At 34.0% G+C, this 19,059-nt stretch overlaps 1 protein-coding gene across 1 annotated transcript; it reads left to right on the forward strand.

Annotated features, from left to right (window-relative positions):
* Positions 1-14,321: 14,321 nt before the first annotated feature.
* Positions 14,322-18,079, forward strand: LOC131639318 (probable inactive receptor kinase At5g67200). The gene is made up of 2 exons (XM_058909822.1): positions 14,322-16,016; positions 17,083-18,079. The coding sequence occupies exons 1-2, from the start codon at positions 14,669-14,671 to the stop codon at positions 17,640-17,642; spliced, it is 1,908 nt and encodes a 635-aa protein (XP_058765805.1). The 5' UTR covers positions 14,322-14,668; the 3' UTR covers positions 17,643-18,079.
* Positions 18,080-19,059: the final 980 nt, after the last annotated feature.

Genomic DNA, 19,059 nt, shown 5'->3' on the forward strand with positions numbered 1-19,059 from the left:
GAATTCTCAAAGGACTGTGATTTTGGTTTGAATTACCATCTTGGAAAAGCGAATGTTGTAGCTGATGCATTGAGTAGGAAATCATTGCATAAGTCTATGTTGAGGATTCTAGAATTGGAATTTTTGGAACAATTTAGAGATTTGAGTTTGGTTTGTGAAGCGACGTCTTTGTGTGTTAAGCTTGGTATGTTGAAGCTTACGTGGGACATTCTAGATGAGATTCGAGAGGATCAAAAAATGGGATTTAGAATTAGTTAACAAGATGACATTGAGGAAGGAAGGAAAAAAGTAATAACTTTCCGATTGGTGAGAATAGTGTTATGAGGTGTTAAGCTTGGTATGTTGAAGCTTACGTGGGACATTCTAGATGAGATTCGAGAGGATCAAAAAATGGGATTTAGAATTAGTTAACAAGATGACATTGAGGAAGGAAGGAAAAAGGTAATAACTTTCCGATTGGTGAGAACAGTGTTATAAGGTGTTATGATCGAGTTTACATTCCTGATGTTTAGAATATGGAAAGGAGAATTTTGGATGAAGGGCATCGTAATGGTTTGAGTATACGTCATGATGTTACTATGATGTATCAAGATTTGAGGAAATGTTTAGTGGCAAAGTATGAAGAGGGATATAGCGGAATTGTGTATTTGATTTGGACTTGTCAGAAATCGTTTAGTTGGTGCAACAATTATTCTATTCGAGTGGAAGTGAGATAGTATCTCTATGGATTTTGTTTTGGGTTGCTGAGAACATCGAGTAATTGTGAAGTGATTTGGGTCATTGTGGATAGGTTGACGAGATGCGCTTATTTTATTCCAATGAGGATGGATTATCGGATGGAGAGACTTGCTAAATTTGACATCAAGAGAACGATGTGTTTGCATGGTATTCCATTCGAGTATTGGAGTGGCATCCTTGGAAGCTTGTATGATTGAAGATGTGGAACGTTTTGTATTGGTATGAATCTGGAGAGAGTAGATGTGGTTTTGGTGTTGAGATGGTTGTGTCAATTGAATTTTCGAGGACGAAAATATTCTAAGTGGGGGAGAGTTGTAACATCCCGATTTTTATTAATTATATTAGTAATTATATTATTTGGTGTTTTAATAATTATTTGCTTAATTTAGTCATTTTTTATGTTTATCGAAATTTTCGCGTTTTGGGACGATTTAGTCGGTATTAGTTCGGGATAGCGGATCAATATTTAATCGAAAATTTTAATATTTTTAGTATTAGAAATATTAATGAGTTAATATTTAACGTCTTGGGAATTTTCTGAGTAATTAAGATTAGACCGGAAATATGAGACATTGAGTTATTAGAGAATTTTATCCGTATTTATTTTATTATATTATTTTATTTTACTTGGTGTGTTAAATAATAATTTAATTGTTATGAAATATAATAATTAATTGAATTAATTAATTTTGTGTATAATTGTGTTTATTGGGTCTAATGGGTTAATTAAGTTATTAGAGAGATATAATTAATTGGGCCTAAGTAGTAGAAATAAAATATGAAATTGATTGTGGGTTAAGCCCATTAAAAAAAAGATAGTAGGAAAGAGTTAGGTCATTCTTTCATTTATCATAACTTTGGTAAGAAGAATAGAAGGGAGAGGAGAAGAGAGCATAGAAGAGAAAGAAGAGAGGATTGTAGATTCTTGAAGAGGGTGGATTAAAATCAAAAGGTAAGGGTGTGAATCCAAGTTATTATAAGTAGATATAAGTGAGTAATGATGATTGAGTTAGAAAATGCATGATTTGGAATGGGTTAGATACCATGAAGTTAGGATTTGGGGATTTGTTATATTCTTGAAAACCCTAACATGAATCTATGTTTCAATCTATATTGAATTCCATGAATGGGTATGTGTATAGAACATGATTTAGTGCATATATGTATGTTCAAGTTTCACTTGAAAATGGTTGATTTGGAATTTTGGTGAAAATTAATGGAGCTTAGAATCTTGTTTTTATGATCCTAATAGTTGCTATATAATGTATATAGGTTGTATGACTATTTATTTCAAGAAAAATGATGGATTAACATGGTTTTATGGTGAAAAATTTGGGTTGGACAGTAGTATTTTCGCAACAGCAAACAGTATTTTCGCAACAGCAGACAGTATTTTAGCAACAGCAGTTTTCTGGTTTTTGACAGTATTTCCGTAACAGCAAATTTTCTGGTTTTGACAGCATTTTGAAAAACTTATAAATTCAATAACTTTTGACTCGGGTGTCCGTTTGATGCGCCGTTTGGACCGTTGGAAAGCTAAAATAAATTCCTATCTTATTAAATTGGATTGAAAACCATTAGATAATAATTTAATATAACTTATATTTTTTGTATGTGTTTGATCGGTATGAATTGATAATGATGTTGTATGTTACATGCAATTAGTTGTATGTATTCGAATTGTATGAGCCAATGATGATGCCTTGTGATGAATTAACAATAATATGTTTTTATTAAGAAGTTGAATCAACTGTGTCATGTTATATCTTTTGATCCGTAACTTCTTTTATGCGTCGTTTGAAGCATTAGGAAGCCAATGTTATTATCTATGTGATAGGATAGAATTGGTTGGCACTTATTGAATTAATTTTGATGTTGTTGTGTGAATAACATGTAATTACGTATATGTGAGTTATGAATCGATGAATTATGAATAACATTTGTTGATATGTTATGTGGTATGATATTCATGAGGTGTGCGAGTGAGTGTATGCTATTTAAATGCAATTGTGGAGAATGATTACTTGATGACTTAATCATTATGTGATAATGTATGTCATGGATTAATGTTAATTGTGGATAACATGTATTGGTATTTTGTACCATGTGCTAATTGTGATATTTGGAAACGATGAATGCTAATTGTTATGCATTGTTGTAATTGTCGTATGATAAATATATTTTGTACGATGGTGGAATAATTCAATTAGTTGAATTTTGGTAATATGCTTGGATGTTAAGATTATATGGATAATTCTAAATTGCATATGTTTTGGTAATTGTATGTATACATGATGCTTAGATTTAGCAAATGTATATGTTGTTTTTGGAGAATTGTTGAGAATGACATTGATTGGCTTGTATGCTATATGTTATTGTGATTGATAAATGCTATGTGAATGCTTTATTGATGATATATGCATGTTGTGCAACGTTTGGTGGATAATTCGAATTGTGCGAATTATTGTGGTATGAGGTATGTTAAGATTGTGTGATAATCTTAATTGCATATATTTATATATATATATATATATATATATATATATACTGTAAGTCTTGTTGCACATGCATACATGGTGGCTTTAAAATAGAAGCGGTGAAACTTTGGGTTCACATGTTGGCTTGGATTCTAGAGGTAGAATCGGAAGCGGTGAAACTTGGGTTCATAATGGTGGCTTTGGTCTTGTCCGGATCGGAAGCGTGGCTTGGATTCTAGATATTGAATCGGAAAGCGGTGAAACTTTGGGTTCACATGATACCACATGCATTGAGTCACATTTATTACATTCGAGTCACATTGTGTGCTATGTGATTGTTTTTGTATCAATGTGATTGTTTTGTGTGATAATTGATATATGGTGTATGAATGTATGTTTTGAGAAGAGTGATGAATTGTGAAATGTATTCTTGTTGTGTTTTGCATTTCCCATTATTATGTTTATCTATAATAATTTGAATTCTCACCCTTCTGTTTGAATGATGTTCATCGTGACATCGTGCAGGTTCCGACGAGTAGTAGCTGAAGGATAGAAAAACACTTAGAAAGGGGGGGTTTGAATAAGTGTAGCTTTAAAAACTTGACCGATAAAAATAAATTGCACAGTTATTTTTATCCTGGTTCGTTGTTAACTAAACTACTCCAGTCCACCCCCGCAGAGATGATTTACCTCAACTGAGGATTTAATCCACTAATCGCACGGATTACAATGGTTATCCACTTAGTCAGCAACTAAGTCTTCCAGAGTCTTCTGATCACACACTGATCACTCCAGGAACAACTGCTTAGATACCCTCTAAGACTTTCTAGAGTATTCTGATCCACACGATCACTCTAGTTACAACCTGCTTAGATAACCTCTAAGACTTCCTAGAGTATTCTGATCCACACGATCACTCTAGTTCCTTACAACTTAATGTAATCAATTCTAAGAGTATTACAATTGCTTCTTAAAAGCTATAATCACAAACTGTGATATTTCTCTTAACGTTTAAGCTTAATCTCACTAATATATTACAACAGCAATGTAGTGAGCTTTGATGAAGATGAAGATTCTGAGCTTTGAATAGAACAGTGTTTCAGCAGGTTAATATTCACAGAAATTGTGTTTTTTTCGTTAACCTTGCTTCTCATCAGAACTTCATATTTATAGGCGTTGGAGAAGATGACCGTTGAGTGCATTTAATGCTTTGCGTGTTCCGTACAGCATCGCATTTAATGTTATACGCTTTTGTCAACTACCTCGAGCCTTGTTCACGCTGTGTCTACTGACGTTGCCTTTAATAGCTTCTAACGTTCCTTTTGTCAGTCAGCGTAGCCTGCCACTTGTACTTCCTTCTGATCTGATGTTTGTGAATACAACATTTGAATATCATCAGAGTCAAACAGCTTGGTGCAAAGCATCTTCTGATCTTCTGACCTTGAAGTGCTTCTGTGCGTGATACCATCAGAACTTCAGTGCTTCTGATCTCATGTTCTTCTGATGCTTCCATAGACCCATGTTCTGATTCTGCTTCGACCATCTTCTGATGTCTTGCCAGACCATGTTCTGATGTTGCATGCTGAACCCTTGAGACAAAGCTTCTGAGCGCTGAATTATGCATACTCTTTATATATTTCCTGAAAAGGAAATTGCATTGGATTAGAGTACCATATTATCTTAAGCAAAATTCATATTATTGTTATCATCAAAACTAAGATAATTGATCAGAACAAATCTTGTTCTAACAGTAGCTTGTCCAAGGATTTAGCCGAGGAGCTCCTGAGTTTGTTGTTTGATTAGGTAGCGAGTCATATGCTCTGATCATGTAACACTTGTGGGGTTTTATTTGACTTATGCTTATGTTTGGATATTTCTATCTTGTATATATTTTGAATTGATACTTTGGATATGTTGTTGACGGCTATGTTGCCTAGATTGGATTTGGTTTAGCATAATTGGATATGTTAATTGAGTTTGGTAGATGAATATAGTATGGGATATATTCATTGAAATGTTTGAGTTATAATTCTTTCGCGTGCGATATGCATAATTTATGAAAGCGTGATATTTTCAAAATGTGTTACGATATGATTAGTGCATGTTGGTATGTTTGTTCTAGGTTTTCATTGTGATGAAAATAACATGTGACGCCTCTTTGATTGTATGCATACTTTACTCTGTGAATAATATGTTATATTTGGGGTTAGAAAAGGGGTGTTACAGTAAGAACCTTTGTTATTGGGGTATTTTCGGTGAATATCATAACGATCCTTCCAACCCTATGGGTGAGATATTTATAGAGACCTATGAGTCTGGATATGGGGAATCCTAAGAAGTAGTAATTATTCCACCTTGACCATGAAGCTCGTGGACTGCCTACTTCTTTGGAATCATGGTAATGATTGTTTCTACATGTGGTTATGGACAGCCTACACGTCATTATCCATGTTTCTTCCCTAGGGCGAGCCAGTGGTGGGGGCAAAGTCATGTCTAGGCGATATACCCTTATGCAGGCGCCTACTAGGGATGGCAACGGGTGCCCGCGGGTGCGGGTTTTATACTACCCAAGCCCGCACCCGAAATTACCACCCGAACCCGAACCCAAACCCAAAAGCTATTCGGGTGACAAAATAACACCCACGCCCAAACCCGTTGGGTTCGGGTTTTTTCACCCAAACCCAAACCCGCAACAAAATACATAAAATATATTTTTCCTATAATTTTCTTAAAACTTTCCATAATATATATATATATATATATATATATATATATATATATTATATAATATATTTTATATATATATATATATATATATTCGGGTGTGATTTCGGGTTTCGGGCGCGGGTTTCACACTACCCAAACCCGCACCCGAAATATCGGGTGGCACCCGAACCCGAACCCAAACCCAGTCAACTCGGGTTTTCACCCGTTGACTCGGGTTTGGGTGCGGGTGGGCCCCGCGGGTTTGGGTCTGTTTGCCATCCCTAGCGCCTACTACAAGTTGGTCCCCGTGTCGCCCCATGTGTGTCGTTAATAAATATACCACTACAAAATCCCTCAAGCACGAGGACTTGTATAAGGCGAAGTGATTAAGCTCATTCTCTCTCTATAGTTCAAGTCTTTCATTCCTTTCAAGTGAGTCCTGTAGTTAGGGGCAAGTCCCTCAGTTTGGAATAAGTCTCATAGTTAAGGGTGAGTCCCTCCGTTAGGGGTGAGTCTGTCCATTACGGAAGAGTCCCTCGGTTAGGGGTGAGTCATCAAGCCCTTGCCAAGTGTCTCCTGTGTAGCTTGTGTGTCAGCTGAGGGATATCAAACATGAGTCAAATGATGGAAGTGCTAGTTACATTTAATATAGGAAATGATGATTTACCCTTGATATGCTAAATAGACATGGTTCTTGGATGTTTTAGGGTTATTCTGAACTTTTTAAGGGGAAGCCTAAAAGACTTTTTAGTGTAGCTTTAACTCTCCTATAAAAGGAGTCATTTGTCTCCTTTTTTATTTTCTTTACTTATTTTGTTTGCTCAATCATAAGCAAGCTCCTTCCAGCTTCCTTCTATTCTAGCCTTCCCATAACATAAGTCATATCCACCAATGGTGAGAAAATTTATTCAAATTAAACACCATTTCTCTAATTAAAACCTTTAAAAAAATCTTCCCTTATATCTTGGTTGAGAGTTATTTTCTTCAGACTTTATCTTGCACACCTATTTATTCGTTAGTGCTCTTTTGCCTTTATGAAATTTCACCAACTCAAATGTGTAACTCTCATGTAAGAAATTTATCTTTTCTTGCGTGAACTTGAACCACTTTTTTTTATCAACATTTGAAATATCCTCTTGTTAGTATTCTGGTTGTCCACTATCAGAGATCATCACATACCTATGTTAAGGATATCTTTGAGAAACTTGAAGCTTTCTAGTAGATCTTCTTAACTCACTATTCAACAAGCTCGTCATTATAAGGTTCTCGATCTTAGTTACATTCTTATCATCTACCTGTATATCTTGCCCATCAACAAAATAGCCAATGGGAGTTTAGGCATGACATCAATTTAACTTCTAGCATCATATTTTGGCTTCCTAGCTTTATAATAAATCTTCAATAGGTTGGTCTTCAAGAAATATGACATCACGACTATTTATGATTTTCTTGTCAATCAGATCCCGCGATCTATAAGCAAACTATTCATGACGATAACCTATAAACACACATTGTTTAGATCTTGTATCAAGTTTAGATCTCTCATTTCTTGAAATATGTAGAAAATCCATGCAGCCAAATACTCTTAATTAACCATAAACAGCATTGTTTACTGTCCATACTTTGTTTAGAATGTCACCATCAAGTTGAACAGAAGAAGAAAGATTGTTCAAATCCATTACAATTGTCAATGCTTCACCTCAAAAGGCTCTCAATAACTTTGCATGAGATATCATGTACCTCATTTTTATCATTGATTGTACGATTCATTCTCTCTACAACTCAATTATGTTAAGGCATCTTTGGAACAATCCTCAAAAGCTCGATTCCTTGTTATTTTCAATGCTCTTCAAATGAACCTCTATATTCTCCACCATTATGAGCTCTAACATTTTTTAGCTTTCTTCCTTTTTTTTTAGCACTTGTATGAAAGTGCTTGAAAATACTGAGTACTTGGTCTTTAGATTTCAATACAAAAGCCCACACTTTTCTAGAGTGATCGTCAATAAAATTAATAAAACATGATGCACCACCTAAAAATTTATCATTCATCTCTCAAACATTATGGTGAAATAAATCTAGAATTTGGCCTCATATAACGACCATTACTATCAAAGTAAACTCTATGTTGATTACCAGAAAAACAATAAATGCATGTTTTAAGATGAATACTTTTTACTGGAAGAAAATGTTTCTTTGCAAGAATTTTGAGTCATTTCTCACTCATATGACCAAGGCATATTATCCATAAATCACTAGTTTCATCTTCAACTTTATTTTCTTCCTCCTTGAATAACTTTATAGGGACACTGTAAAGAGTTGTGAGACTTTACTCATTTTGTACCACTAATGAACCTTTGGTGATCTTACATAGGTAACTACTACTAAAATAAATGTGGTAACCTTCAATATACCTTCAATATCCAAAGCTTGGAAAGAAATCAAGTTGAGATGAATATCAGAAACATGTCTCACAGTCTTCAATTGAATCTTATCATACAAGATTTATGGAATTATCATCATAAACAGTGTAGACATCATTGTCGCATGCCACTTTTGGCGCTTCTTTATAATATTTCTTCTCATTGCCTACATATTTTTACCTCAGATATTCTCTTTTGAGATAATTGTAAGTTATTTATGTGTCCCGCTTTTCTAAAATTGTAGCATATAATTTCTTTTCTAGTTCTTGATTTGCTTCTTGACTTTGTCGTGATTCTCAGATTTGTCAGAAAATTGTAAGTTATTTTTCTTCTCGCTTGTGACTATGTAACTAAATCTTCACACTAATTAGGAGTAACAATCAAATCACTTTCATTTCTTCTAATTTATCCATTAAGTATGCTATATTTAATTGTTGACATTACCAAATTTCCATTTGGAACCGAATTAGTAAGTGTCACAACAAGAACTTCTCATTTATTCGGCAAGGAACTGAGCAATAATTATGTTTGCAACTCATCGCCTAGCTTAATATTCATAGATGTCAAGTGATTTACGTTATTCTGAAACACACTCATATGCTCTGTTATTGAGTCATCATCTTTGTATTTCATACTAACCAACTTCCAAATTTTATTTTGCACGTTTTTGCACTCCTATAGCTCTTTTAATTTATTCCATATTTTATATGCCTCAATTCCCCCTTCAACATAGGGATATACACTCGAGTCCAATCTGTATAACTTTAGTAATGTCTTCCGATGCATCTTCTCCCATTCGACATCAGAGTTATTACTTAGCTTACCTTTTCTCCCTCAATAGGATTATACCAATCTTTGTTGTATAATGTCTTTTATGAGAGTCTTTTAAATTTGAGGTTAATCATATTTGGCTCTCGATTTTTCTCCATTTAAAATGCACAAAACAAGCCAACCAAAGATTGTTGGTAAATCATGTGTGAATATGAGTCCCACATTGATTGAAAAAGTGGATGTTTAACTCTTTATAAATGAGAAAACTCATAGACCTAATGTCTTAAGGTTTTTGGTTAAGTTGTGGCGTCAAAATTATTTTAAAATAATTGTTCAAAGCTCAATGTGGTGAGCCCACCCCTCATAGTCCAACATGTTTTAGTTCATTATATTTGTTTATGGATTCGTCAATATCAAATTCTAAAATACGGAAGCCTAAAAAATAAGCTCTAAATTATAAAATTTAGGTGATGTTTTTATCAGTTCCAAGACATTTTTTAGAGGTCTCAAGGGGTGGAAAAATAAAAAACACTAAAATACAAAGATGATGGACTGAAAACTTCTTAAAATGATCAATTTGTTAGTTGGCCTTTTAAGAAACCAAGGCCCGCGTTTGAAAAGGGCCTAATTAGGATGTTTTGAAAATCCAACAAATAAATAAGAAAAGGAAAAACATTGAGCTCTTAGGTAAGGCTATAGGCTACATAAAACAACATGATGTGGCGTAGGTAGGTATTTCTAGAACATATATTTTAAAAATATATACAAAAATTAAATGACACTTGATAATATCAAAATATTCATGTCAAAACATTATTTCTATATTATATACAATGTTAGGAAAATACTCTTTAGATGATATGACACAATCTAAATCTTCTCCTAAGCACATTTCTGTCGCATTCAACAAAATGATCAAATGTAAACAAAAACAAAAAGAAGCAACCAAATGGTAAGTTCTAAAAAGGATAAATAAATAAGCTGACCTATGATGACCTGTTCTTTTTTTTTTTTTTTTGAGCGATTAATTTTTTAATTGAAAGGATTTTTCTTTGTATCTTTATGCTTTTGTCAAAATAGCTTTGGCCCAAAATGATCATCATTCATGACATAACCTTTGGTGCATGAAAATAACAGTGACATGATATTGGTGGTGTGAAATGTGATTCAAGTAGGAGTAGTAATCCAAAGAGAGCATTGAAATTGTGGAGAAAAAGAGGAACATGAAGGGACCTCCACATGATAAAAAGGTTGGCACATATTTTAAGCATCACCAATTATTGATAGGCAGTAATTGTCTTTCTTAATATTCTTTTTTATAGAATCGACAATTGTCCACATCTTATTCATTCAACATTCAACAAACTCAATTTTGAAGTACTAACAATTTGGCTTTTTTTTAGTTGCACATTCCCACAAAGCATGAAAACCATTTTCTTTTGTATATTTATGAATAGGGTTGCTCAAAAAATAATCGAACCGTTGTGTTTGGTTAGTGAATCAAACCATAATAGACAAATACTTCTGAAACTGAAATTGAACCGAACTGAACCAAAATTAAAAATTAAAAATTCTTAAAACAAAGTTAAACAATACGGTTCGGTATGGTTTGGAATTTCGAAACAGTATTCCAAATTAATAACTTTGTTCGGTTCGATTCTTAGTAAATAAAAACGGTTCGGTTCAGTTCGAATAAATTTTTATTATCGTTTGATTCAGTTCGATTCAGTTTTCGCGAACTGTGTCATAAACCGCTCTTTTAAATGTTGGAATATACTTTTCTTTTCTTATTTTATGTTAGTATTGCTATACATGAAATGAACATGGCTCGTTTTTAACATATTCCTAGGGCAAAAGGAACGCAATGGGCAAAGAGGTTTGAATAGAGCAGACCACTATGTTGGAGAACATATTCGTGGTAGAAAATGTGTTCTACGTGACAAGATGCATTCGATTAATTACATTCACATGTGACAATTTTGGGTGTAAGGTTTTAGACAAAAATTGATAGCCAGGAAGTGTTCACTCTAGAATTGGCAAAGCAAATTTCAGTTTATAGAAAGTGTATCTATATATGAAGCTCAAAAAGTTTTTTTTTTTAATAGAACATCCTTTAAAGCCGGTTGCATGCTTGATTGCTTAGACCTATGTTATAAATCTTGTTTTATTATTACCTCTGGAATATGCTTAAAATTAAGCGCCTAATTATGCGACAGCAATAATGGTTGTTTATCCAATAAAATATACTATATAATTTTTTATTTAGAACTTCAACAATGATGTAGATAATTATTTGAAAGAAATAGGAGTTAAGAGAAAGAAAAAAAAATTAGCTAGTCAAATTACAAGACTAGCATTGAAGTAAAACTTTTACCATATTTCTTATTAATGATCTGGACAAATTAGGCCTATGAAAATTGATTCGAGCAATGTAGATTTTCTAAGATGACATGAAATTTTCAAGAACAATAAGTACTAGAAGAGAGTTGAGATCCTTTCCGTTTCTTGAGATGTCCACTCTTATAACATGGTCACCCAAATTTTCCATTATGTGAGGTATGATTTCCTTTCTACTACTGCCAATATACTTTCCTTAGATTTGATGTCACATGGATTCAAATTTGTTTGTTTAAAGAGGAGATGCAATGTGTACAAGGGAGACACAATGTGTTGCAAAGGCAGAAAAAAGAGAGAAGTACTTGCTATTTAGAAGGACAGTCCATGAGAAAGGCATGTGAAGAAAAGAAATGAGATCTTTTCTATGACATGAAAGATTAGAGATTTTAGATGATTGTAATTAACATAAATTTTATTGAATAAAAAAATAGAAGCCATGAAGTGTGTGAAAAGGTAACGAAATAACAAAATTGCGTGAAAAGGAAAATGAAAGAACAAAATCAAATATGGCTAATTAACTGTACTACCATTTTCGAGCTGTCATATTCATTTTTCCTCATTCACTGATGCTTCTTCAAGAAGACTCCAATTGTTTATTTGCATATTTATATTTGGTAAAGATAGAGACTTTGGTTGTTTGTAATATTTTATATTTTTTTATGCAGTAGTATATTCTTTGACATGCAAGATTCAGACTTTAGTTCTGAATATTTAAAGTAATCACTTTTGGTATTTAAAAATAAAATAAAATTAAATATGATGGTTTGATTTGGGCACTTGTGGACATGCTAATCACGGGCGTGCAGTGGGAGTCCCCACTCAATTTTCAAAATTATAATCACGGGACAATAACATTTTAATATTTTTAATCATCAACATTAATAATAATAGTAATTATTAATATTATGTTGAAAATAGAATTTGAACAGCCAAAAAGTGTGAAAACAGGAAATAGACTAAAGTGAAGTGAGATTAGGTTTTTCTAAAATCTAAATTTATTGTGATTGGAATTTTTAAACTTCTTGACCAAAAAAAAAATCAATGTAAACATCAAATTTGATTTTCTATTTTTCAAATTATTATTTTTGGATTATTTTTGGTTTTTTTTTTTTTTTAATTTAGAGCTCGCAAACTTTCTTAAAAATTTATTTTAGATTTATATTTTGAAATATGTTATTTACACATATTTAAATAAACTATTGTATTAATAATTCAATTAACTTTAATTATATTCTTGAGATTTAAGATGATATTTAAAAATTATACTTTTATAACAATCTATTATGTAAAAAAACAAAAAGTAATAATTTATTTCAATTATAATGTATAATATTATATTTTAATGCGTCTAACAATTTATGTAAGTTAATATTTAAATTAATAAAAATGTTTCCCATTAAAAAGATGAAAGTGTTTAACACTAATTACAAAGTCTTAATATAATAAAAACACTCATAAAAATAAATTATGTATGACTTAAGTAGCAGATTTGGTAAATCTAAAAAGTTTTCTTTTAGTGCTTTGAAGCATAATAATTTTAATTAAATAAATACTTTATAAAGCTTAACTTTCAGTCATAAGATATAAGCTAATATCTATTACGTGATGATGAGTATAACATATGCTACGAAAATATTCTAGAAGAGTTATAATCTATTTCATCAAAATTGTTTAGATTTTGGATACTCCGATAAATTTAACAACTCACTGTGTGAATAGTGGAAATGTTTAAACATTTTGGCAATTTGGAAGACATCAATAATTAGTGTTTTGGTGAGTCACTCAAAATAAACATCTAAGATGGACATAACCTCAAACGTAAAACATAAAAGGTCGAAGCGCTTAAGTGTTTTGACAACTGAAGACATCATACTTGATACTATCATATACAACTAATTTGAGTATGGTATGTTTCTAATTTATCATAGACATAAATTTCAAAATATAAGAAAAAGAAAATTAAAGGTTATTTAGATTTAAAATTGATTTAGTCAATTTAATAAAAAGAAATAAGTCACTCAAATATCATAAAATAGAATAGATTAAAAATTAATACACCTTAGATCAAGAATATACTAATAATTATACTATCTCTTTTATATGAAATTAAATAAAATTAACTACACTTATCTTTTTTAATAAATGTGGAATTGATTTTTTTAAAATGAGGCGGGAGTAGTACAACATAACAACTATCATCTAGTAGCCACATTCACTCGCATCTTAAATATTCAATTGACTCATAAGACGCTCTTTTGAACCAACTCTCTCTATTTTTTTTTTAATTTAATGGATAATTATTACATAAAAAAAGAATAATACAAAAAAGAAAAGAAAATAATGGATCAACAATTAAAATAAGAGAATACCTTTAACACAAGAGAAAAGGGTATGAGGAGATTCAAATATTAAATTCATGGATGATTTTTACGATACATAAGTACCATACACAACCGATGGCAAAACAGACCGTCCATTTCATCCTGTCTTAAATCCGTCAAAAATAGTGAAACGGTCAAGTCTGTCAAATAAAATGGGTTTTGGCGGAGCGAATTTTGACCAACTTATAATTTTGACCAACGAAATTTGATGGACGGCCAACCCTTTGACGGGTGCGTGGGTTGGTCGGACGGACATGGGCCTGTTTTTCACCCCTAACCACAAGTGCCTCTTTAACAATTAATTTAATATTTTAAAATTGTTTTTATATATATTAATTTATATAAAATTATTCGTTTTAAAGAAAACACTTTAGAAACACAAAGTTAACAACCTGTGTATCATAAAAGCCACCAAATTCATATTCTAAAATTTTCTTCTTTCATGGGGAGAAAGGAAATAAAAGAGAAAAAGCAAGCTAATCAGGATGGATGAGTTCACACACACGCATATACATAAAAACAGAGAAAGGAAGTAAAATCCGAAACAAATTTCCAGCGTTCCCCACTTTCACGTGAGTGCTACTACAAAACCAGCTGCTTCGCACTACTTTCTACCACTAGCCATCACCACTACTACCACTACTTACTACCACACTCTCACTCTTTTTCATTCACACACAACTCACTCAACTCCTTTCCTCTTTTTCTTACCAGTTTCCACAACATGTTTCTGTTTTCACATTTCCATCTCTAACCAAAAAATCTAACCCAAACCATGCTTCGTTTAATACTATTTCTCTTCACCTTCACACTATCTTCCTCCTCAAACTCAACCCTTCCTCAAGACGCCATTTCCCTACTCTCCTTCAAACAAACCGCCGACCAAACCAACAAACTCCTCTACACACTCAACGAGCCCTACGACTACTGCCAATGGCAAGGCGTCAAATGCGCACAAGGCAGAGTCGTACGCTTCGTCCTCCAAAGCTTCTCTCTAACCGGTTTTTTCCCTCCCAACACCCTAACCCGCCTCGACCAACTCCGAGTCTTGAGCCTCCGTAACAACTCCTTATCCGGACCCATCCCGGATCTCTCACCACTCATCAACCTCAAATCACTCTTCCTCGACCGGAACAACTTCTCCGGTTCGTTTCCTCCTTCCATTCTCTTCCTCCACCGCCTCATTACACTTTCCCTCTCTCATAACAACCTCACCGGTTCACTTCCGGTTCAGTTAACTCTCCTCGACCGTCTCATTTCCCTTCGGCTCGACTCAAACTCATTCACCGGTCCTCTTCCTCCGCTCAACCAAACCGAATTAAAAATATTTAATATCTCCGCCAATAACCTCACCGGTCCGGTTCCTGTCACTGAAACTCTCACACGGTTCAAACCGGCGCTGTTTTCCGAGAACCCGGGTCTTTGCGGTGAGATTATTCATAAACAATGCGGTCATCGTTCTAGATTCTTCGGTTCATCAAACGCCACCGGTTCTTCCTCCGCACCGTTGAGTCAGAGCGAGGAATCGCAAGGTATCGTGGTGGTTCCTTCTTCTTACAAGGAAAATAACCATAAAAAAACCGGTTTGGTTTTCGGGTTAATAGTTGGTATTGCGATTCTCTTAGTTATTACGGTAATTATAATCGGGTTAGTTAGAAAACAGAACACCGGGACAAAATCGAAATCGGAATCCGAACCATCGGCGTCGGAAACTCTACCGGCGGTAGCGGGATTGGAAGTGAGAACCGAAGTGGAAGCCGTTACGAAGGTGAAGATGATGGAGGAAGCGCATAGGAGTGGGAAGTTAGTGTTCTGCTGTGGGGAGGTGCAGGAGTATACGCTGGAGCAGCTGATGAGAGCTTCGGCGGAGCTTTTGGGAAGAGGGAGTGTGGGGACCACTTACAAGGCGGTGATGGATTCGAAGGTGATATTGACGGTGAAGAGGTTGGATGCTGGAAAAAGTGGTGTGACGAGTGGGGAAGATTTTCAGAAGCATATGGAGATTGTGGGGAGACTGCGGCATCCTAATTTGGTTCCTTTGAAGGCTTTCTTTCAAGCGAAAGGAGAGAGGCTTGTTATCTATGATTTTCAACCTAATGGAAGCCTCTTCAATCTTGTTCATGGTATGCATTCATTATTAAGCATTAGTGTTTTGCAGCATTTAGTTTATTATTATGGTTTATATGGTGATTTCATGTGTGATGTGAATGTGATATTATTAGCTTCTAATTCTAGTGAGTCATTGCATTTATGATATTTGATTTTGTAATGTCAAATTGGGTAATTGGAACATTGCAGCGGTGGAAACGGGAGATGGGTTTGGATTATGATTAGGCATGGTAATGAGTGGGTCGGAGACGGTTTTTACCTCCTCATATTCAAATCTGAATCCTAGAACAATTCATATTACCCAACTTGCCCCATTTTTTTTAAACAAAGAAAACCCAAACCCTGAACTCAAACCTAGTCAAAGTAGGTTTTTCTCTGTCAAATTTGGGACGGGTTCGGTTGGGTCTCCATGGTACTCGTTATGTTATTATGCCTAATTGTGATGAAAGAAGGAACAGATGGAAGAATAGTGTGGGAAAAATTTGTTGGGCATGGTGTTGGAATTATAGTTTGATTTTATGGATGATGTGTTGTGTTGTTTTGCTATTGGTTGTCCTTTTTACGTGATGTCATGTGTTTGGATTGGGCAATTAGGTGTGATATTTCTTGATTGTTTCTTTTATCATTGCCTCTATTGTTTATCTGGTTTTGGGACCCAGGTTCCTTTTTTTAGGATAATCATTGTCAAGGATGAAAGATTGGAGGGTTAGTATTAGAGTTTTATCAAAATATATTTCAAAATGTAAGCTATAGTCAAAATGTGTGAACATAGAGAGTTGAATTCAGCTTGCTTCAGAGTTGTATGTCATTAATACTTGCATTTAAAGGGTTGGGTTGTTTTTGGTACTATGTTTGACTATTTAGGCTAAATGTTTCATTGAATTTGAATATTTGGCATGTTAAGTTGACTACTATGTTTTTCACATTGTTGATTCCATTTGCTTACTTTTTTTTATAGAAAAATCAACTTTAATTCTTATTAATGCTCTTACATTCAAACTGGCATCAATCATTATGAATATGCCGAATTTGATGAATGGTGATTATTTCTAAAAACTAATGTAGTTCATACGTGTGCAGGTTCAAGATCGGCGAGAGCAAAGCCGCTGCATTGGACATCATGCTTAAAAATAGCAGAAGATGTAGCTCATGGACTTGCTTATATACATCAAGTTTCGTCTTTGGTTCATGGCAATTTAAAATCCTCTAATGTTCTTCTTGGAGGAGACTTTGAAGCTTGCATAACAGACTATTGTTTGGCCTTCCTTATAGATTCTTCATTACCCGATGATCCTGATTCTGCAGCCTACAAAGCTCCAGAGGTTCGAAAGTCTTACCGCAGGGTGAGTTCAAAGTCTGATGTGTATGCTTTTGGTGTGCTGCTGTTGGAGCTTTTGACGGGAAAACATCCTTCCAAACACCCTTTCCTTGCGCCAAGGGAATTACAAGATTGGGTTAGAGCAATGAGGGATGATGATTTTAGCGAAGATAACCGGCTAGAAATGCTCACCGAGGTTGCCAGTATTTGCAGTGCGTCTTCACCGGAGCAGAGGCCAGCTATGTGGCAAGTTCTTAAGATGATACAAGGAATAAAGGATAGTATTTCAATGGAGGATACTGAACTCACTGGACTGACATAGTTTGTGTTCAAATTTGATTGGATTTTATGCAGAGAAAACAATCACATCAAGTTTAAAGATTGCTCTTGGGGAAAGTCACTTTGCATGTCAAGTTTAAAGATTAAACACCATTTTTTGAGGGAATCTCCACGAGTTATTCAGCAAATCATGAGGAATCGTTGTTGATTTTTAGTGGGCGTGTTATACTAGTCATATAACACGAGAAAATGAAATTTATATAAATGTATTTTAGCTTAATTCAAATTTTACTCGGTTAATATCTGACATGTAACGAATGCTTGTATTTAAGCTTGATGGGTAAAGAATATTCAGGCGTAAATGTGTACAAAAGCATGAACATATCGGTTCTAGTAATTCAGCACTCCTAAAATTTCTTATAGGTAATATAAAGTAAGAGCCATAAGATAAAGGAAGCAAAAAGAAGTGAGAGTTAGAGAACCTTAAAAAATGTATGAAGAATGTTTAAGGCAAATGGCAAATGGACCAATACTTCAAAGATAGGTCAACTACATAATCACTTGGATTTTTCTACGAGTAATTTTGAAAATGAAAAAAAAAAACAAATAAAATTGGGTGGTTTTTCTTGACCGAATCCAAAATTCCCTTTCACACCGTTTGAAGATTGAATTCTGCATCAGTTATACCACTAGAACTAGAACAATATCATTTGTATGTTTTGCTTGTATGTTAAATAAAGGGGTGAATCCGGAATTTAAAATCCAGACACACTTCTTGTAATTATTTTATGCATTGCTTGGGTCTTTATTATAAAATAATGGATTGAATTCGAATTTTAAGCAATAGAGTGGATTTGAATTTCAAAATTCAGACAAATTTTTAAACAATATTAAGAAAACCATACATTTGTAGGAAGAAATGTTCATATAATTTGAAAACATACATTACAAACAATAAATCATACACAAAAGTACAACTGTTTTAGATCACTACCAGAATTATCTATGAATTGAGATAGTAGACTCTTAATGCGGTGTTGCATACCTATGATGCAGTTGAACTCGGTGGTGGACCTACAAAATTAGCACTATAACATCCAAGTTAGTTATTGAGTCAAAAAGGGGTAAAGTGAATTATGTAGAGAGAGAGAGAGAGGGGGAGGGAGGGAGAGAGAGAGAGAGAGAGAGAGAGAGAGAGAGAGAGAGAGAGTGTGTGTGCGCGCATGTGAATTTGCGTGTGCGTGCGTGTTTGTGTACCTTACGCATGCGAGAGTATATATACACGGGTTGAATATTCATCGGGCCTTGTTTCGGAGTATTGAATGGTATTTATTTATTTGGACCTTTGAAGTGTCTTCGGAGCCTCTAGAAAACTATCAGGTGCTACAACATCAAGTCCGAATGCAGGGTGTAGATCATTCACATGTACATCAACATGAATGGGAACACCAAGTGCTTCG

The sequence above is a fragment of the Vicia villosa genome, linkage group LG1 (genome assembly GCF_029867415.1).
Source record: "Vicia villosa cultivar HV-30 ecotype Madison, WI linkage group LG1, Vvil1.0, whole genome shotgun sequence".
Classification (NCBI taxonomy): domain Eukaryota; kingdom Viridiplantae; phylum Streptophyta; class Magnoliopsida; order Fabales; family Fabaceae; genus Vicia; species Vicia villosa.

Bases quoted from the DNA above. Each gene is read 5' to 3' on its own strand.
- LOC131639318 (XM_058909822.1), top strand. From the start codon at position 14,669: ATGCTTCGTTTAATACTATTTCTCTTCACCTTCACACTATCTTCCTCC. The intron at 16,017-17,082 runs GTATGCATTCAT...ATACGTGTGCAG, and splicing joins CCTCTTCAATCTTGTTCATG to GTTCAAGATCGGCGAGAGCA.